Source organism: Pogona vitticeps, chromosome 1 (assembly GCF_051106095.1).
Source record: "Pogona vitticeps strain Pit_001003342236 chromosome 1, PviZW2.1, whole genome shotgun sequence".
Classification (NCBI taxonomy): domain Eukaryota; kingdom Metazoa; phylum Chordata; class Lepidosauria; order Squamata; family Agamidae; genus Pogona; species Pogona vitticeps.
The window spans coordinates 88,526,536-88,549,509 of NC_135783.1; the positions used below are offsets into that span (position 1 = coordinate 88,526,536).

The 22,974-nt window shown below is 42.0% G+C and overlaps 1 protein-coding gene across 1 annotated transcript in view; it reads right to left on the reverse strand.

Annotated features, from left to right (window-relative positions):
* Positions 1-9,006: 9,006 nt before the first annotated feature.
* Positions 9,007-22,974, reverse strand: part of CLVS2 (clavesin 2) — a 66,387-nt gene continuing 52,419 nt past the window's right edge. Inside the window, exon 5 of the mRNA XM_020794105.3 lies at positions 9,007-21,047. Within this exon, the coding sequence (XP_020649764.2) occupies positions 20,960-21,047 (88 nt within the window). The 3' untranslated portion in view covers positions 9,007-20,959. The remainder of the gene's footprint in view (positions 21,048-22,974) is intronic.

Sequence of the window (22,974 nt, forward strand, 5' to 3'; positions counted from 1 at the left end):
TAACCTCGAAGCAAAATCCAGAGCCGGAGTCCCGGAGGCATTTTGTGTCATTCTGCTAACTCCTGCGACGTTGCTGGAGCCAGTTGTATTGGCTCTTGCCTTTCCACTGGACCATTTCAGCGATGTGGAAAGGGGGGATTTTCTGCTTGGGTAACAGCCTATCCTCCATATTATTTTACCCAGGCTTCGTGCTCTGGAGAGGACACTCCAGCTTCGCATACAGCGTAGAAACAACACGGGAAGTAGCAGTTACCGGTTATAAGTCTTTGCTCAATTGGCGTAGAGCAGGACGCCAGGGGCTACTTCTGACGGTAGGAGAGGTCACTGCACCTCACTAGGTAGATACCGCCCGCCTTAAGCTGGGCAGCCCCCAGCCAGTAAGGTGCTACCTCGCCACGGTCTGTTAACTTCACGGGGTGCGTGGGGTTTAGGGTCAAACCCAACAAGCAGATCGATAACCGTGCACCATGCAACAATCGTAAGAAAACTTCTGCCCTAAAGCTGGGCACCTGGAATGTACGGGCAATGACCCCTGGCTTCCCTGACTACGGCTTTCCTAACGACCTGCAAGAAATAGACGATGTGCGCAAGACAGCTGTCATTGACATGGAACTGAGTAGACTGCAGATGGACATTGTTGCCCTGCAAGAGACAAGACTGCCAGACTCGGGATCTGTCAAAGACAAAAACTTCTCATTCTTCTGGCAGGGAAAACCATCGAATGAGACCAGGGAATATGGTGTTGGCTTTGCAGTCAGAAATACTCTTCTGAGATACATTGTTCCACCTACTGTGGGGAGTGAAAGAATCCTGTCTCTGCAGCTCCACTCATCAGCAGGACCAGTAACCCTCATTAGTGCATATGTACCAACACTGTCATCCACTCTAGAAGTGAAAGATAAATTCTATGACGATCTGGCAGCTACTGTCAAAAAAAGTCCCTGAAAGAGAGGCACTGTTCATTCTTGGAGACTTTAACGCTAGAGTTGGTGCTGATCACAACTCCTGGCCCACTTGTCTAGGCCGTTTTGGCATCGGAAAGATAAATGAAAATGGCCAACGCTTGCTGGAGTTTTGCTGCTATTATGGTCTTTGTGTCAGCAACACATTCTTTAACACGAAGCTGCAACACAGAGTTTCCTGGAGACATCCAAGATGAAAGCACTGGCATCAGCTCGATCTAATCCTCACTAGACGTTCCAGCCTTCCTAGTATTATGATCACACGCAGCTACCAGAGTGCTGATTGTGATACTGATCACTCCCTGGTAGGTAGTAGAGTAAAACTGCGAACAAAGAGAGTATATTACACGAAAAAGGAAGGAAGACCACGTATTGACATCAGCAAGACTTGCGATCAAAGAAAAGTGAAGGATTTTGCCCAAGCACTTGAGGAAGCCCTTCCAGGTCCGGCTAATGCAAATGCACCTGAACGATGGGAACACTTCAAGAACACTGTCTATAACACCGCCTTATCCACCTTTGGCAAGAAGACAAAAAAGATGGCTGACTGGTTCGAAGCCCATTCAGAGGAGTTAATGCCAGCCATCGAGGATAAGAGAAGAGCCCTAGCAGCATACAAAGCCTGTCCTAGCGAGTACAACTTGCAAGCTCTTCGAGCTGCTCGCAACCAAGTCCAACAGGCAGCCAGGAGATGCTCCAACAATTATTGGCTCCAGCTCTGCTCTCAGATACAGTTAGCAGCGGACACAGGTAACATCAAAGGAATGTATGACGGTATCAAGCAAGCCTTAGGTCCAATACAGAAGAAATCTGCTCCCTTGAAGTCTGCTACAGGTGTGCTCATCCAGGACCGAGTACAGCAGATGGAACGCTGGGTACAGCACTACTCCAAGCTATATTCCAGAGAGAATGTAGTAACCAAAGAAGCATTAAATAACATTGAGTGCCTGCCTGTCTTGGAAGAGCTAGACAGCGAACCAACCCTAGCAGAAATAAATGCGGCCTTGGATTCCCTCGCCTCCGGCAAGGCACCTGGAAGGGACAACATCCCTGTTGAAGTGCTGAAATGCTGTAAGGAGATCATCACCACCGAACTGTATGAAATCTTTTGTCTCTGCTGGAGGGAAGGTGGAGTACCACAGGACATGAAGGATGCAAACATTGTCACGTTGTACAAGAACAAAGGTGACAGGGGTGACTGCAATAACTACCGTGGTATCTCTCTTCTTAGCATTGTAGGGAAGCTGCTTGCCCGTGTTGTGCTGAAGAGGCTCCAGGTGCTTGCAGACAGAGTCTATCCGGAATCACAGTGTGGATTTCGAGCAAATAGATCCACCACTGACATGGTATTCTCCCTCCGACAGTTGCAGGAGAAATGCAGGGAACAACAACAGCCACTCTTAGTGGCCTTCATAGACCTTACAAAAGCATTTGACTTGGTTAGCAGGGATGGCCTTTTCAAAATACTTCCCAAGATTGGATGTCCACCTCGTCTCCTTAACATCATCAGGTCCTTCCACGATGGAATGAAAGGCACTGTAGTTTTTGACGGCTCAACATCAGATCCCTTTGACATCCGAAGCAGAGTGAAACAGGGCTGTGTCCTCGCACCAACACTTTTTGGGATCTTTTTTGCTGTCATGCTGAAGCATGCCTTTGGAACTGCAACAGAAAGTGTCTATCTCCGGACTAGATCAGATGGAAAGCTCTTTAATCTCTCTAGATTGAGAGCGAAGACCAAAGTCCAACTGAAATGCATGCGGGACTTCCTCTTTGCTGAAGACCTCCAACAACTCATGAATCATTTCAGCAAGGCCTGCCAAGACTTTGGACTAACAATCAGCCTGAAGAAAACACAAGTCATGGGCCAGGGTGTGGACTCACCTCCCTCTATTACCATCTCCACACAAGAATTGGAGGTTGTTCATGACTTTGTGTACCTTGGCTCAACCATCTCTGACACCCTCTCTCTAGATGTCGAGCTGGATAAACGCATTGGGAAACCAGCCACCATGTTCTCTAGACTCACAAAGAGAGTATGGCTCAATAAGAAACTGACAACACATACCAAGATCCAGGTCTATAGAGCCTGTGTCCTGAGCACACTCCTGTACTGCAGCGAGTCCTGGACCCTTTGTGCCCGGCAGGAGAGGAAGCTGAACACCTTCCATATGTGTTGCCTACGACGGATTTTTGGTATCACCTGGCAGGACAGAGTTCCAAACAGTGTAGTCCTAGAACGAGCTGGAATTTTCAGCATGAGTACATTACTGAAGCAGCGACGTCTACGCTGGCTCGGGCATGTCGTGAGAATGGCTGATGGTCGGATTCCAAAGGATCTCCTGTATGGAGAATTAGTGCAGGGAAAGCGCCCCAGAGGGAGACCACAACTGCGATACAAGGACATCTGCAAGCGAGATCTGAAGGCCTTAGAAATAGACCTCAACAGATGGGAAAACCTGACATCTGAGTGTTCAGCCTGGAGGCAGGCACTGCATCACGGCCTCTCCCAATTTGAAGAGACCCTTGCCCAGCAGGCCGAGGCAAAAAGGAAGTCACAAAAGCAGCAAAAGCAGGGAGCCGGACAGGGGACAGATTGGATTTGTCTTCAGTGTGGAAGGGACTGTCACTCTCGAATTGGCCTTCTCAGTCACACTAGACGCTGTTCCAAGTTCTCCATACAGAGCACACTACCATAGTCTCTCAAGACTGAAAGATGCCTATCAGGCACAATTTAGCCAAAGTTTGTCATTTTAGCCTACACTTTCTTACACACATACCTGGTGGTAAATTCTACAGAACACAGTGAGAATTTAACTTCCAACTAGAGATGGGCAGAAATCTCAGTTCAGAGGTTTGTGCTGGTTCAAATGCATGGTACCACATGTGCCCTGCATTCCCTTACCCCACCTCCCCAGCTGGATCCCCCACTCATCAGTCAGCACACACTTCCTTCCTCCTCCTCCTCCTCCTCCTCCTCCTCCTCCTCCCTTTTTGGCTCGCCAACTAGTCTCTAACAGGAACACAGGTTTCCCTGCCCCACCTCCTTGGCTGATCGCCTACTCAGACAAGGAGAAAGGATAGGCAAACCTATGCTCCTGCCAGGTCAAACAGCTAATTAATTGGGGGAAAGGTGAACTGGCCTGCCCACAGGGGTTTCTGTGCTTCTGTCATCAACCTCACACATCATTTAGCCATCAAGTAGAAATACAACACAGTTTACCACGAGGCAGAAGACTTTGAGTAGGTGACTGCCTTGAGTCCTGTACTGGGGTAGTTAGGATATAAATAAATAAAGCAGACATGGCAAAGTTAGTAGGCAATTGTCATCCTTGAAGTTAGGCAATGCAGATCTTGCAGCATGAGGAGAAACAGGGGTTTTATTATAGTAGTTTACTGATGATCCTGTTGCCTGACAATAGCTATCTCTGCACTATCCCATGCTGGACAATGAGTGCAATCCAAACTCAGTGGGTTTGGAAGCCTGACATGGTCTGCTTCCCTTGTGCTGGCTGTTCTCAGATCCACCAGCACAGCTCCTTTGCTGTCTGCGGTTGGTTGGAAGAAGAGCCCAAAACAGGGGAAAGAATCGGAGGAGCAGGGGAAGAACTGAGTTGGTCAAATCCAAGACGGGCTGGGGGCTGGATTCAGCACAGCTTCAGCTGGCTTAATGGGACTTGTCACCAGTTGGGTAATCCATTTTTCTTAGTAATACGTGTTTAACTTGCCTTGCAACTTGTGCTCTTCATTTAATTCTGTTTGAATAATTTATCTTGTTTTGTGCAGCAATTGCTTTCTTCATTTATATTGCTCTGAGCCTCACCGCGTCCTATTTTTGGGACAAAGCCAGGAGAAAAATCCAATAAACAAACAAGCTAACACAGAAACAAACTCTGTGGTTCCTAGACAGAGAAGGACACAGTAGCAGTTACAAATTAGGTTTTGCTTTCCTTTTTCACATCTTCTTGTGATACTTGCAAGAACAAGATGGTGGGAGACCAGAGGCGAGGCGATTGAAGCTCTCGCCGGAGTGTCGTCCTCCCCTAGAAAGGAGCAGGAAACCCAGACAGAGACTGTAACGCCCCGCGTCGTGACAATGCATCAGGGAGTAGACACCCGTGAGCTGGAGCGGGGTATGAGAAGACTCTCGGTAGCAACCCAAACAGGGTCAGAAAAGGCGGGAACAGAGGAGAGAGGAAGACCGTTGGTTGAGGCGGGAAATGGGGATATAAAAAGGGAACGGGATGCCATATCCGGGGGTTGGGAGTTAATATGGATTGAAGATCCTTGAACTGGAAAATGTGAGAAAGTGAGAATGCCTCGGGAGGAGGCAGATTACAGAAGGAGGAGAGGTTTACCCCAAAGACCCTCATATTGGGGAGAATCTGAGGCTAGAGAGTGGCGGAGGCATCTGAGAGAGGAGAAGGAAGCGGTAGAGAGAGAAGAGAGAGAGAGAGACGGGCATGGTGTCTGGAGGAGGCTCGCCGGAGGAGGTATTTACCGGACCCTGGGACCCCTAAACGGAGGGAACTGACCCCTTCGACTTGGAGGGAAGAGACGAGGAGACCCTTCCCCTAATAGACACTGGTGTTGACAACCGGGACCATGAGAACACTAATCCTTTTGTTAAGGGTCCCTGGTATGAATCAGGTTATAACCCTTTCCTACAAGATTTATGGACACCCTTGTTTGACCAGTTGGCGATGAGAGACAAAGCTACAAATAAGTTTAATGATGACAATTCCTGTTTAATGTTCAAATAAATCTCAGTTCTGATTTTTCAAAAGATGAGCAGCCTGTGTTTGTGTTTAATCAGCCTGGGGCCAAAGTCGAACCCTCACACATGGTCTCCATTTCCCTTTCCCTTAACACTTACTGTGTGTGGTGTCCCTTGCAGGTGTGGCATCCAGAACATGACCAGTCACTTGTCCAGCTCTGCCTAAACAAAATGTACTTATATATCCCCCCAATAGCACTTTCTGGGTGGTTTACAACATAATTATGCACGTTATATGTTGCACCACCAGCAGCAGCAAGCGGGGTACTCTATTTACCAACCTCAGAAGTCAACCTTGAGCCAGCTACCTGAAAAAGAGGTATGAAAACTCCACTCTATGATGGTTGAAAGAGACCCAGTTTGGAATCTGTTATACATGTAACGTATCTGTTGGTATATTTATCTATCCTGCTGGGACATTTAACAATGATCTCTGTATGCCTTGTATATTCCCTTTGAGTTTCCTTGCTTATGATATGTGGCTCACATTGCCATAGCTCTCTTAAGCCTTCTGGAAGGTTCTGCTTCTCTAAATGGACCACAACTAAGATGTTTGGTGTGTGCACCTAAACATATAAATGCAAGAGTTTCATGTTGGGTAAACTCATCAAAACAGAGGAATCGACTGTTTAATTGTGGGGGTTTTCTCCACTGATTGTCAAAAGACAGACTCTAAAACATTAATGATTCATGTTTCAAAACAGATGTGTGAAAGTTTCTCTCACATTCCCTTTCATGTAACTATTTGAGGACCTACTTTTTGCTCTTAAATAGCCTAATAATAACAAGCCAATCAGAATGTCCAGGAGATGGAATTTTGAATCTGCAAAGCCGCCTGGAAACCAATGTGGAGTGCTTTTGATGCAGTTGTTTATTGTGGGTGTGATTTGATTACTATGTATTGCTTCTAGTGTCCACCATCTTAGATTGCATTTGCTGCCTCCCTACCTGCCACTGTCTTGCATCCTTTTCCTTTTTGCCTTTTTTCTTGGGTTTTTTGTTTTTGTTTTTTGTTTGTTTGTTTGTTTTTGTCGGGGGTGGGGAGAGAAGTCATTATGTCCTATGGAGAAATCTCTGAAAATCAGAGTAGTTTGCATTTTTCTGCCTTTATTTGCTTGCCTGCTTTTCTTAGTTTTTGGGAGAGGGAGCTGTTTTTTCGTGTGTTTCTCTCTCTCTCTCTCTCTCTCTCTCTCTCTCTCTCTCTGTGTGTGTGTGTGTGTGTGTGTGTGTGTGTGTGTGTGTGTGTGTGTGTGTGTGTGTGTGAGAGAGAGAGAGAGAGAGAGAGAGAGAGAGGGAGGGAGGGAGGGAGGGAGGGAGGGAGGGAGAAAGCTTGTTTTCCGTGTAAGATTACTTTTAAAAATTATTTGGCTAATTTACTGTCTGCGTATTCTGTTGAAGATGCTTATTTTGGTGAGGCTTTTGGGAGACTATTTTGTTTGCTTTGGTGGTGGTTGGATGAACACAGCTTGTATTGGGCTATGACGTTTACCCTGTGGCCCGTTTGTTTCACCAAACACAGAGCTCACGAAGGTATCTCAACATGCCCTTTAACATGCTGCCACCCATTGATCTCTTTATCTTATGAAAGACTAAGGTCCATTCAGTACTGAACTTTTAAACAGAAACGGGTTTATCGATTACAAGCTGTTTCAGGAATAATTCTTAAGCACATTCTTAAAGTTACACAAAGCTTCACTATTTTACTTTAACCTCTTCTATCTTAATTAATGCAGGTCACACTCTGACCAATCACTACGTAAACACTCTCTCTGCCTCAAACTCCAAACTCTCTCTTCTCTGTCTCTGACTGAACTCCCTAGACTCCCACTCACCCCTCCCTTCTAGTTTCTCTGGCTCCGCCTCCCAACAACTCTCATTGGTATATGCCAATAATCTTCTACCTGAGCCAAAGCAGGGTGATCGCTACAGGAGCATTTCTCTCCAGTTTTTCTTGGTGTTGTGCTGCCTTTGGTTGCTTTGATGTATGCCAGACAGTTAATACTTGTCGGCCTCCTTGCCTTTTTCTTTCTGTTGTGCTGCTCAGACTCTTGTGCTAGCTGGGTGGCACTGAACCTTTTTTTTCATGTACTGTTGCATGTTTCTGATTGATGCTCTGTTGCCTTGACTCTGCTTTCTTAGATTAGCTTTTAAGCGTTCTTTTGGGCTTTTGGAGTGCCAGGAAATACAAATATATAAAGACAAAACGAATTAACCAAAAGAGGCCTTTTCCTTTCTTCTAAAAACTGAAAGGACTTTTAAGTGAGAAAGAAAATGGAAGAGGCATACTCTCTCCAAAAGAATCCAAAACAAAAGAAAAATTGTCATCACTCACATCTCTATCAGGGGCCAGAACTTGGAGTCTCACTGTGCCATACTTCTACCTCTGATATAGCTCTTCTTTTTAACTCTCTCAAAATATTGTACTCCAACACAGTCAGGAATGCTTGGTTTCGTCTAAACTGAACATGTGTTCTACACCAAATGTTATGCAGCAGGTTGGATTACTTGGGAATTAAAATGCAAGTATCTCATTTTTTATATATAATTATGAATTTCAAGTGCTTACCTACAGAAAGAGGCATCCATCATCTCATACTGTTTCTGACACTGACTACATTAAGGATTTTGGCTTTGTCTGGTCTTTTTATTACCAAATTGAAACAGTTCGCCCTGTAGAGTACGCCTAAAGTACTTGCATATCTTTCTATTTGCCAATCAGTTTGCACACAGATGTTATATTTGCACTCAACAGTGCATGCAGATGGGAGGGATTATTAAAAGTATTAGGGTCCATGGACAGGCTTCTGTTGGCATAGTGGACTTTTCCTGGACTCGTTTCAACCTGTTTCACTGTGCTATTCCAAAACCTACTCTAGAGGCTTGTTGGATCTTACAGTGCAGTAGTGGATGGGGTGCTGGCCATTTTGGGGTAGAACAGACAATCCAGTCAGTTGACATGCACCATTCTTTCATTAAAGGGACACGTGAATGTCATCCATGATCTTCTGCTCCTGTTAAGAAATCATTGAATACGGATCCCAAACCTTCCATACATTTGGATTTTGCAAGTGGTAAAGGACTTGATTCCATAGTGTGATTGGAAAGTCTGAATTCTATTCAAAAATAATTTGAAAATTACTTTCATTCTATGTGTTATTTCATAAAAGAAAAATACCAGAATATTAGTATTTCTAAGTAAAAGCCCAGTGCACAAGAAAGATGTGTGAAACTGAAGACATTAAACAAAATGAGAATGTCCTAAAGCCATTTTTCTTTCATCAAAGCTTTATTTTGACAAAATTGAAGCCATCCTTACTAATTAGCTTCAGTTGTTTATTTTTGTTCAAATATATATGTATATATATATTGTTTATATAAACAGTGAAAAGGTTTGTTAAACTTTTCAAAGAGTTTGGTGTGAACAAATGAATAGGAAACATTCTGTTCCAAATAATTCTACCAATTGGTTTTGGCACAAAGGCAGTACAAACAGATATACTTCTTCCCAGTCAAGATGCTGAACAAGAATAGACCTCTCTCCACAGAACACTTGTCAGCCAAGTGGTTTAGGCCCAGTTCCTACCTACATTCACAAGATGCTTGTCCATCAGTTTCATAGGGTGGATTAATCTTATCAATGTACTCCCAACTGGTGAACTTGGTACTGATCATCATATCTTGCCTCCAACAGATCTGCGATGTGGTAAGTACCAGGTAGTACCACATGGGGGTACATTTCATAAAAATATCCACCCTACAAAACTGAAAAGATGCCAATGTCTAATAATTTCATCTTGTCAAAAGTGAGCATGGGAATTCAGCCTATGCTTGAAAACAGCCTGGTGTTAATTTGTTTTTAAATGCCACTGCATAAACAATGTATTCCATGTTTTCTTTTGAATTAATAATCCATAATTCCCTTGCATCTTAAAGGAAGCATTCCCCCACCCCCATTCAAATCCAGCATTTACATCTTCAGGTAATTTGGCTGCAGAATGGTCTACACCAAACCAGTATAAAAATTATTTTCAGTAATACACGTTTTCCCTTTTTAAGTCCATCCTAGCCATATACTGTACAACAAATGAAATGGATAACCAAGTAGCACAGAACTATCAGAGAAAATAGAGTGACATGCTTAAACCACAGAGACAAAAATGTGTAATGCAGGATGTGTCATTACAACTCCAGTGCTATTTGTAATATTTCACCCTCCTTCAATTACTACCGTCTTATTAATGTTTAGGCAATGTTACAGAGAGGCCATGAGACATCATCTCTAAAATTATTTTCTGATTTAAGTTCCTTTCTTTTTTTGTTTGCACAGGGAAAAGTTGCTATGTGGTGGTTTTTCCCTAGTTGGCTATTTTCTATTTTCTTCCCATGGGAAGATGTTTCCACCATCCTTCCACTGTAGACAATTACCCATTTTCCTTATGATCAAAACATTTTCTATCCTCCCCTAGGCCCTCCCCCCGCTTGCCCCCAGGAAGAGGAGGGGCAAGAATAGGCAGAAGGAAGTTACCGTCCTTATTTTTCCACCGGTATCAGTGTATTATTGGCAACAGCACAATTCTAAAACAACTGCATCTTTAGGTCTCTTGTTTCTGTTTTCCACTTGAAACATGACAATACGACTACAAATAACCCCAATTCAGTACCAGCACATTATGATGAATAATGTACAGCACATTTTTCAAACTGAAACAGGCTCATGGCACCTTAATGGAAATGACTTGCCATTACTTCTTATTTGTATGTTCGCCCTGACGGTTAATACTGTTCTCTAAGGTAATGTTACATCTGTTGGAACACAGTGTTCCCCAACTAAACCCAAATGAAGCATATGAGGTGAAATGAAATGAGCTCTTTTTTGTGGAAGTGACTCTGGTTGCTGTTTCTGACACTCCCTCTGAGATGACACCTTTCTGAAAAATCTTAGGGAGCCTTTGCTGCTAACGAAGGGGGTGGGGAAACCCTTTCTTAGGAGATGACTGCTGTTGAGCACTATTTTTATTGAGACTGAACAAAAGCCAATCAAAACTTAGCAGATAAATAACTTTGACAGAACAAAATCATGGTTTATATTGAGGTTGGGAAATGTGTCTCTTTCCAGAGGATTTGGAACTGGAGTTCTCATAATTCTTCCTGTTGGCTTTGTTGGATATTGCTGATGAAGGCCACAAAAATATCTGGAAGGCTACAGTCACCCACCCCCGCCATACACCAAGATTCAGTGTCACACTCCAATGCAGCTCTAAGCGCCACTTAGGCACATTTTGAAAACTGTCATAAATGCACATAACAGAAGAATTGCAAGATGTCAGCTATGAGTCTAATAATTGCAAATGATTTTAATTGGTCTTTGTTTTATTCACCCATTCCCCCGCTTTCTTTTATTTTATAGGCTGCCATATACTTTACTTTGCATTTTATTTCTCCATTGTTTCTTGCTTAATTGGAATTGGGGAGGAAGAAATTACCTTTACAGAGAAGGAGGCTGGAAAAAGCCTGCTTCACTCTTCCCTGATATTATGAAAAAATATCCACAAGAACTTGACCCTTCAGTCTGTGGCATAAATGACCACCACTGTATCCTTTGAATTCTAGCCAAAGTGCCTTATACCCCAAAATCACTCCAGCTATTTTTGTACCTGAAACAGAAAAATCTCAAAAGCACTGGACCTGTATCAGGAAGACCATAGCAATGATAAAGGAAAGCATTAGTAATTTGTTGTCTATTCCCCAAAGTAACTGTCTCACTCTGCTTGATGGTAGTGACAGCCCAGGATCTAGCAGCAGCATCAGGACATAGAAAGGTGAATGGTGGGTTGTGGGACAATCTCTTCCGCTTGTCTGCAAAACTTTCTATAGCACAACCAAGGTGGGACTGGGTTGTTTATCTGCAATATACAAGCCAGTTTACTCAGTCACTTACTAAAGCTAGTAAAACTATTTTTTTACCATATAAGAGTTAAATAAAAGTAGCTTATAGGTGGGAAAGGGGAGTGTACAGCACATGCTGAACACTTGTGGGCACACCACACCAAACTGCAGTTCATACCCATCTCTATTTGAAACACAAATTACAGTATGTTGGATACCAAATCACTATGTGTCTAAAATTAGCATGGTACTGCACAAGATCCTTTCATTCTTGAAAGGGACACAGAAATGAAGTACAAGGATTTATGAGGTATTGTCCATATATTGTCCATAGCTTTATAGCCACTGCTTTTGTGGGCTTATCCACAGTTACATTTGCTCCCAATAATCTCTGCTTTCCTTCCCTTTTCCCACTGTGGTGGCCTGCCTTCTCTCCGCTTCCCAAATATCAGCAAAAGCATTCTTAAAGGGACAGAAGCAGCCAGGTTTTTTACAAATATCTTTGCCAGCACACCTTCCTTCCCTCCTTCCTTCCTGCAGCCTCTCCCACTGCCTCTAGCTGGTTATCCCAAGGTGCAATTTGCAGAAAGAAGGATATACATATGTAGAAATAAATAAAATAAATTGAGTTTCACATGCATAGTGTTTTAAACAACCCTCTAGCAGAATGGTATGAGCTCACGTGCCAGCTATAAAACATGCTTCCCTGACAGGTAATCCAGGCTTCTGTTTGTGTAAGGAGACACTCTTTTAAATGTTGATTCATTTGAATGTAAATGCATTTCAAAACCAGTTCCTTTACCAATATAATCACACCTTAGGTACAGAACAGTTTGACCATGCATTTTCCATGACATTATTTTCAAACCCATCACTGTGTCAAAACCTAGCTTTCAGTAATTTTCAGCTTTTAACTCATACACACATTTCTGCTAAAAAGAGAGGGAAAGAGTTAGGGAGAGAATGTGCATTTCTGAAACTTTCCACTACAGCTCTAAATTAATGAAATTTAAACACCTAAAACATCAATACTAAGGGGAACCTAATGGCGTACCTTTGGAGTTATTTTGTTAAAGAAATGGATAGGTTAATTACTGTAATCCACATATTTTTATAGTTTGCAATGTCATTTTCTACCATCAGGCAGCAAAGCTCCTCAGCCTTCTCAAAAGAGGAAAGGACAAGGGGCAGGTGGCCAGGGATTAACCTGCTTCAAGTACAGCTCTCCTCAGCAGGTCCCCAAGCAGTTGAAGATGAGGAGGGAGGCCTAGGAGATGAGCAGAAGGCAAAGTTGAAGTACAAAGGTGAAGGGAAAGAAAGAGCAAAGAAAGAAAAAGGTAGGGGGAAGGGAGAGAAAGTGAGGACAGAAAGAGCACAGGGTGAAGATGGGTTTCTAATAATTTTGATGGTAAGTTTGTCTGCTAGTATAAAGTAAATGAGGTGACTTTTCCAATTTGCTTTTCAGATAATACTCTAGGGCAATGGTCCCCAACCTTGGGCCTCCAGATGCTCTTGGACTACATCTCCCAGAAGCCTTCACCACCACCTCTGCTGGCCAGAATTTCTGGGAGTTGAAGTCCAAGAACATCTGGAGGCCCAAGGTTGGGGACCACTGCTCTAGGGGATAAACTTATGGCTGAAATTCAGTAACAAATCGCAACTAGACTAGGCCCACTGAAAGCAGAATTTACAAAGGAGCTGATTCAATCAATCCCCATTGATTCAGTGGGTCTACTGTAATTGCAGCTAACCACTGGATTTCACCCTGTGCATCAGACTGCAATTTCAGCCATAAAGGAGACTGACCTTTTTCTTTAGGTTTTCCACAAGGACTTTTTTCCCTTATTGGTACTAGAAAACACTTTGAATACTAAAATGTATGTCTGTTCAAGAAAGAAACCTTTTAATTTACTCATCCCAGTGCTTGATGCAAACTTAGCTAGAATTTGCAGATGCTCTCACAGAAAATCAGAGTTTCTGAAATTAGAATTCCTTACGAACAACTTTACTAAAGTATGGAGACTCAATTATGTAAAATCATGACCTTGTAAGAGTTATCTGAAGGCTGATTATAGAAATAGATGAATTACACATCAGAATGCACTTCCTAAATTGCAGTTAAGCACATACAAAGTCAAGAATTTAATCACCAAAGTAAAATCAAAGCGTCCCTTATTATACAGAGATTTTGTGTGGTGACAAAAAATTTCTATGATATAACAAAAAACCCAGAAATAATGGCCTTTTAAAGGAGATTTAAATGAAATACAAGGAAGCAAATATCTAGTTTTTGTGAAGTGAAATTAATAAAGCTATACTGAGTCACATCAGCCATGACTCTCTCTCTAGAATTCAATAAATAGCTTTACTGGAGTTTAAATATGAAAATTAGCAAAACTAGATAAATCAATTCTGACAAAATCTTTAAAGGGTGGGTGGGAGAGAATTATCCTCAATCCTTTATTGCTGTGAAGGAAAGCTATTCATCGTATGCAGTCTTTGGTCTGTTTCCCAAAACAACCATATATCTGGCATTATTTGTGAGCTAGACAGTAGGAATACAACAAAGAAGCTTAAGACACCTTTAAGACTCACAAGTATGAATTGGCATGAGCTTTCATGAACACAGCCAAATTTTTTTAAGAGGCAGGGAGCACAATATTCAAGCTGAAGACTCATACGCTTTATATATGGCTTGAGTACCATGCCTCTGAAAAAGGGGTCTGTGTCTATGACAGTTCATTCCAAAGAAAATTTGTCACTCTTAAAGTTTCCACAAGACTTTGGATACGGTGTATGTGTGTGCGAAAATACACAGGGATATAGAACATTCTCAAGACTTGACCTCATTTATTAATACTGTACATGGGAAAAACAGAAAATCTACTTTGCAAGTGAATAAGGATTAAAATGAAAATTGATGGTGTAGTGACTGCTGAAAGGAGAGCTCTTGCAGGTTATTGTGAAGTGGGGCCACATGGAGGACCTTGTGAGTCTTCTGGAAGGTCCTGGAGCAGAAAAATGGTCCCCAGAACTCCAAAAATTGAACATCTTGGACCTTTTTTTTAGCTATTTCTCTTTGACTTAGCCAGATGAGCAACATCTGGCAATCAGAAGTTGGCTGTACAAGTTGTTGTTATTGTTGTTTCATTGTTGTGTCTGACTCTTCGTAACCCCATGGACCAGAGCATGCCAGACCCTCCTGTCTTCCACTGCCTCCCAGAGTTTGGTCAAAGTCATGTCGGTAGCTTCAATGACACTGTCCAGCCATCTCGTCCTCTGTCGTTCCCTTCTCCTCTTGCCTTCACACTTGCCCAACATCAGGGTCTTTTCCAGGGAGTATTGGAGCCTCAGGTTCAGGATCTGTCCTTCCAGTGAGCACTCAGGGTTGATTTCCTTCAAAATGGATAGGTTTGTTCTCCTTGCAGTCCAGGGGACTCTCAAGAATCTCCTCCAGCACCACAATCCAAAAGCATCAATTATTTGGCGGTCAGCCTTCTTTATGGTCCAGCTCTCACTTCCATACATGGTTAGTGGAAAAACCATAGCCTTGACTATGAAGACCTTTGTCAGCAAGGTGATGTCTCTGCTTTTTAAGATGCTATCTAGGTTTCTCATCGCTTTCCTCCCAAGAAGCAGGTGTCTTTTAATTTTGTGGCTGCTGTCACCATCTGCAGTGATCACGGAGCCCAATAAAGTAAAATCTGTCACTGCCTCAATATCTTCCCCTTCTATTTGCCAGGAGGTGATGGGACCAGTGGGCATGATCTTAGTATTTTTGATGTTGAGCTTCAGACCATTTTTTGTGCTCTCCTCTTTCACCATCATTAAAAGATTCTTTAATTCCTTTCTGCCATCAGAGAGGTATCATATGCATATCTAAGATTGTTGATATTTCTTCCAGCAAACTTAATTCTGGCTTGGGATTCCTCCAGTCCTGCCTTTTGCATGATATATTCTGCATATAAGTTAAATAAGCAGGGAGACAATATACAGCCTTGTCGTACTCCATTCCCAATTTTGAACCAATCAGTTGTTCCATATCCAGTTCTAACTGTTGCTTCCTGTCCCGAATATAGATTTCTCAGGAGACCGATAAGGTGGTCAGACACTCCCATTTCTTTAAGAACTTGCCATAGTTTGCTGTGGTCCACACAGTCAAAGGCTTTTGTGTAGTCAATGAAGCAGAAGTATATATTTTTCTGAAATTTTCCGGCTTTCTCCATAGTCCAGTGCATGTTAGCAATTTGGTCTCTAGTTCCTCTGCCTCTTCATAATCCATCTTGTACTTCTGGGAGTTCTCAGTCCACATACTGCTGAAGCCTACCTTGGAGGATTTTGAGCATAACCTTGCTAGCGTGTGAAATGAGTGCAATTGTATGGTAGTTGGAGCATTCTTTGGCATTGCCCTTCTTTGGGATTGAGATTTAAACTGATCTTTTCCAATCCTCTGTCCACTACTGAGTTTTCCAAACTTCCTAGCATATTGTGTGTAGCACCTTAACAGCATCATCTTTTAAGTTTTTAATAGTTCCACTGGAATGCCATCACCTCCACTGGCCTTGTTGTTAGCCACGCTTTCTAAGGCCCACTTGACTTCACTCTCCAGGATGTCTGGCTCAAGGTCAGCAACTATATTGTCTGGGTTGTCCAGGATATCCAAATCTTTCTGATATAATTCCTATGTGTATTCTTGCCACCTCTTCTTGATGACTTCTGCTTCTGTTAGGTCCCTACCATTTTTGTCCTTTATCATGTCCATCTTTGCACAAAAGGTTCCTTTCAATCTCAAATTCTCTTGAACACATCTCTGGTTTTTCCCTTTCTATTATTTTCCTCTATATCTTTGCACTGTTCATTAAAGAAGGCCCTCTTGTCTCTCCTTGCTCTTCTTAGGAAGCCTGCATTCAATATTCTGTACCTCTCCCTATCTCCCTTGCATTTTATTTCCCTTCTCTTCTCTGCTATATGGAAGGCCTTGTTGGACAGCCACTTTGCTTTCTTGCATTTCCCTTTCTTTGGGATGATTTTTGTTGCTGCCTCCTGTACAATGTTACAAGCATCCATCCACAGTTCTTCAGGCAAGTACAAGTACTGTACAATAATTGTGTTCCTGGGAAAAGAAAGAGGCTTCTGGACCTTCCTTTCCATTCACATGTGCATGTAAGTATAGAATAGAGTTTGAAGAGCTGAGGGCATCTAGTCAACCCCTCTCCTGACATTCTGCCAACGGAAAGCTGCTTTGTCCATCACTGTCCTTGATCAGTCTGCACAATCTAGGTAATTTCACAAGCTCCAAACCCTGCCATTCATTTGATGATTTTTACAAAGTCATGCATTTTACCCAGTTATTGCCAATTTGGTCACAAAATAGTTCTGCTTTATTTATTTTTAGGGTTTCATGAATACAGGTACTTTCAGCTTTTGAGTAACACCAAACCTTCCCACCACAAAGATACAAAATGTTTTGAAAATTTAATGACTATGCATAAATGAGACTTGTTGATTGGTTTGATACTGCCCATCTTGCGTGTTGTGTGGTTTATTTCTCATGACAGATGAGATAGTGATGACCATACTTCCAAGGATTTATTTTCATTGCACATATGAACATGAAGATGGGGTGCCCCAAAGAAATGCATTGTACAAGTACACTACTAGAGAACCTAGACTGACTGTGTGGCTGCCTGGGAAAGATGCACTTGCAGTGTGACTACACAGCAAGGAAACTTGCTGTGAAGTCACACCAGGGAATTTGGTTCTCTTCAATTTAAATGGCCACATAGGCAGAGGAGGAAAAGCCTTCTAATTGCAGTTTTATTGAAGTTCTTTTGAAACACCTGTTGGTGGTGCAGTTCAAAGAAACTACCTCAAGAAGACTTTTCCTTTGTTAACGACCCATTTCCTCATATTTTCAATGGGAGAGCTCTTTAAACTGTAAATAAATGAACAGGAGCTCTCCTCCCCCAGAAGCAGTAAAAACAACTACCACCACTCTGAAGTGTTTTGGGAGAGAGGCTTTTCTGAGAGAGATGAGCGCTAGTGCTGTGTAGGTGGGTGCACGCCTGTGAGTGTGTACACATGTGAGGCAAGAGGTAAGGTTATTTGCTAAAGCACCTCTCTCTCTCTCTCTCTCTCTGTATGTGTGTGTGTGTGCGCGCGCGCGCGCACGCATGCATGCACACACGTGCATATGGGCATGCATGTGTGTGTGCTCAGTTGGTCTTTCCTTACTGCAAAGCAAAACTGACTTCTTCAAAAGTAGAAGGGCCTCTGGTGGGGAGGAAAAAGTATGGATTAGGGGTGTGGGATCCCAGGCTGGTTTGTATTTCCTGTTGCATCAGGTGATCAATGGGAAAAACATGAATCAGCCACTCCAAATCCATAGCATTTCCCACAAATTTTTTCCACTTTATAGTCAGGCTGTCAGTGACAACCCTACGTTTGTTGCTGGGTAATCTGTGAAATGGCTTTAATACAAGATGCAACCCTTTTCTGGGAGCTATTGCACCCAGTGGCTTTGATTGGCCCAGCTCTTATCAATTACTTCTCAATAACGTATCCCTATAGACTGATGCACTGATGATAGTGTTTCCCATTCTGAAAGTTTTCCTGCCCAACACACAGCCTCTTATTTACAACATGCTGCAGCTAGAGATGGGCACCCACCTCGGTTCAGAGGTTTGTGCCAGTTGCCTTCCCCCACTCCCCAGCTGGATCCTCTGCTTACCAGTCAGTGTGTACTCCCCCTCTTCAGCTGTGCAACCAGTCTCTGGCAAGAGCACATGCCTCCCTGCCTTGCCCCCTTGGCTGATCGCCCACTCAGGCTGAGGTTTGTGCCCATCACTAGCTGTAGCCAATGGCGCTCATCCACAAGCAGAATGGACACCACTGGTAGAATAAGTCGCCAACATCTCAGTGATTCTCCATCCTTCTCTTTTCTGAGTGCAAAGCTAAAATCACTAAACTGACTAATTTTCCTATTAATGACCATTTATGTTGTCTCAGAATGACGAGACAGCTTAGTAACATTTTCAGTCTTGTGAGGTTCTTTGCCTCCAAGCAAGAATGAAGCAATGAGCACCCCCCCATCCCCAAAGTTTCAACAGTGAATTCAAAAATCTTTGTGCTAAACCAGTCTTTTCCCTTCTTGAAGCTAATCCCATATATAAACATCAAGCACAGAAAATCTGTCTGATGGATTAACACGATAACAAGTAACCCATCCATTAAAAAAAATCATGCAACAAGGCAGCAGCTACTGTAGTTTTGCACTATTTGTGTTATTAGTACAAAATTGTTATCATAAAGTGAAACATCTAGTTGAGACTAAGAGGAAGCTTCTCCCTATCTTGCAGATGTGGAGGAAAATGTTGCAGTTCTACAAGTGGCGATTTAGACCCTAGTTGACAAACCTTTCAGAGCAGAGCTAGAGAGGTGTGAGATCTATAGGGGGAGAAAAGGAAGGGGAGATTGATTATGTTACACAAGCAGACATCTACGCCAGCAATCCTGGTTACAGCCCAATGCTACTGGAATGATGAATGATTTGATCATGTAGCCAGCCTAAAATACATGACTGTCAAAAAGTAGAGAAAATAATGAGAAATTACGGCAAGTAGGACTTTTTAAACTGAGAGTTCAACTGCATGTAAAGTGGTCTAGAATACATTGCAGCCTCACATTATTGTGACAATAGCCTTCAGTGGAAGTTAATGATACCAGACATGCTAATGGTATCTGGATAGAGTATGCATCTGAACAACAGAGAGCCAGTATAGTCAGAGTGAGATGTAATTCTTTCATGATGTAGGAACAAGTGGTCCCTAAATGGTATGGAAGTGATTAAAACGAGCAAGTCATTCTATATTGAAGACTTCCGAAAATGTTCTGTCAGTCCAGCATAAAGCCTGATCCTAAGTATCACAAGGATCTCCGTAGTTAAAAGTTTAGTAATAAAAATTTGGGTCTGTTTCATTTGCAAGGAAGAGATTTTGCTATTCCTGTCCAAATGAAATATTAAATTCTGATGAAAGAGGTCTGGATAGTTGTGGGGCACGTTTTTGTCTTGATGTACAGCAGAAATACGCATGCATTTTCAGCACACGTCAAAGATGAAAACATATCTCCTAAACTACAGCTGACCACGTTCAGTCCAATTTGGGGATTGTTGGTTTTTTGAGGTAACAATGTATTTTTGATCTAATATGGCACATATTTTATCTACACTATTACACCACAAAACAAAAGATGGCCTCAACATGGCACTGTATTACATACTTAGATTAATTAAAGTAGGATGTTGTAATTAAATATTGTACTATGTTAACAATGACATTGCCTTAATATATAATCTATAATAAACTCTAAGCACACCAAATAGGCATGATTTATTTTTGCTTTTATAAATCCTTGATTAAATATACTTATCTAACAATGACACTTTATAAGCAGAGGCTGGTAAAAATATATAGATATGTATTCTGACTTCAGTTTTGTAAGGTTTAGAAATGATGTGTCAATCTCCTGCTGCTAAGTATTATGAAAGGAATACTGAGTTTTATGGGGCAGTTTACGCACAAGGAGGAACATGGATCCAACTTATGTCAGATATTCTAAGCCCCAATTTATGACCAGGACCCAAAAAGCTCTCAAAACACAGAACTGGTGTGAAAACATTAGAAATCAGATGCTTCCTAAACAATATACCAAACAATAGGATTTAGCTTCCTGTTCCTATAATTTCCTCTTTTAAAAATCTTAAAAATTCAAATCATATCCAAGTTTCAGTTACGAATCGTAGCCGTATCTATGAAATACAATCTTATACAACAGGAAAGGTTATCATGACTATAGGATCTTGTCAACTGAAAACTGTGTGAAAAGAAATTAAGCAGTCAATATGAATACTGTCATATGGCTTTGTATAAAAAGGATGAAAGTTACCCACATCTTTTTTTTTCCTGTATGCTGTTTGTTCTTTTACAGTGCATTCAACTGGTGTATTTTAATTGTCACTCTATTTTTTTTCTGTACTACATCTCTACCATTACTTACAAATGCAAAGAGAAGGAACAGACGCTATTTACAAACAGGTTGGCACTTAACAGAATATATTATTGATATTTTCTCCTTTTCATTCCCCCTTCCCCACCCTGTTTTCCAGCCCAGGGCACCCATGTTCCAGGATGACTGGCAAAACCTGCTGCCTCATTACATTATGCTACATTATCAGGAAAATAGGACTCCATCTTGTACATTCTCTCCCAAAGCTTTCCTTGTTGCAGAAAGGCAATCTTTTCCACCCCAATTTATGTTCGATGAACAAGCGCTGTTAATCCAGTGAAAGCAAGGGCTGCATGTTTTCCTCTTCATTTTTATCCATGCGCTTTAACACTCCAGGGTCCACAACTGACTGAGACCTGAAAAAGTATTAAAAACAAGTGCCTGACATGGATCATCCAAAGAAAAATGAGAATAGGTTTCAGTGTTTTTTTTTAAAAAAAATTAATGCCATTTAAGTAGAGCTATTGAACTATTAAGTCAACAATTACACAAGTCTTCTTGATTCAAGGGGTCTACCCTTGATTTAGTCTATGGTGGACAGCGTGGTGCCTTACAAATGCTGGCCTAACCTTATAAGTATGTGGTGGGCATTTCTACAGCTTTTTTATGTCCATGTTAGTTCATCCCAATATGCTAACTTAAGGTAACAAACCCTGTCTACTTAAACTAAATTCTGGGATGATTCAACCAATTCTTTTGGAGGATTATTTATAGGTCGCTTGCTTTTTTCTTTCGATGAAACTGAGCCATTCGCTAGAGATTTGCATAACTACTTTCTCCATGGAAGAACAATGTATGACATACAGGATGTCCTTTGGCTTGCTCATGGTCAATAACATAACTCTCTTTCAAATTAATGTCTCATCTACCCACTTTGAAGGCAGGGTTAAAAACAGCTTAAATTAATGGTTGTTGTGGGTTTTTCGGGTTCTTTGGCCGTGTTCTGAAGGTTGTTCTTCCTGACGTTTCGCCAGTCTCTGTGGCGGGCATCTTCAGAGGACAGCAGCCTGTACTTAAATTAAGGTCAGAAACACCAGCTGCGTGCAACATCCTAAATAAGTTGATGTAACACAACTTGTGAAGTAGAAACGAATAATATGGCTCAATTAAACAGTGGGCTAAATCCAGCAATTAATCCCAACTACGGCTGGGTGGATAGCCCAGTGAGTTAAATATCTGGCAGTGGAACTAGAGGTTGAGTTCCCTAATGTGCTTCCTGGGAACCTGTGTAACACAGGTGAGCTGCACAGTGTTAGGGCATACCCAGAAGAAGGGAATGGTAATCTACATTTGAGGATTCCATTCCTAGAAAACCCTGGAAAGAATCACCATAAATTGGAATTGACCTGACGACACAATTATTATCATTAGTCCCAGGTATTATATGATAATAATAATTGTGTGTAATCAAGTTGATTCTGACTTATGCTGACCCTTCTCAGGGTTTTGTATTCAAAACTTATTTAACATTCCCTATTCTGGGGGCCATCCAGGGCCATGTAACTTGCCCATGGCCATACAAACTGATTCCTCTCCTAGTAGGCAGAGTGGGGAATCAAACTCCCAACCTCTGGCTCTAAGCCAAGTATGCAACTTGCTGAACTACTGAGCCAGCATTCCAGAATAGATCCACTAAATTAAGAAGAGATTAGAGTTGACTTGATTCCATTCATTGGTCCTATTCTAGTTAGGACTAATAATTGGATTTAGACTAACATCAGTAACCAAAGCAATAGGTTGACTTTTGGATGTACTATTCTGTCTATGGAGAAATGTTTAGTAGACATACGGAGATGTCCTCAGCAAACAAAGTAACATTAATGGAAAAACAGTCCAGAGATAAGGATGCAGGATTGGAGGAAGTTACCGAAGGGGACAATGTGAATCTGTATAAATCTGGATATAAGACAGTGGTGAGCAGCTTTTTATGTAAATGGCTACATTTCATCAGGGGCCATATAACCACATTGGATAGCACTGGAGCCAGCAGTGAATGCAGCCTGAAAAGGTAAACTTAACACCTTTTTTTTTCTTTTCTGCAAACATAACTCTTGTAGAAGCCTAACCTGTTCCCATGAGATGAGGCAAAAGGTATCATGCAGTCCCAGTAGAAACATATCACCGTTTTCAGATTTTTAAAATTCTACTGTACTTAAAATGGCTCTTCTGAAAAACACATGTCGCCATTGAAGGCAAAGAAGTATTACCATTCATCCACACTAGCAATAAGGTGAAAATATGTTACTTGGAGGAAAGCAGTCTGGATTCTGTAAAAAACACATG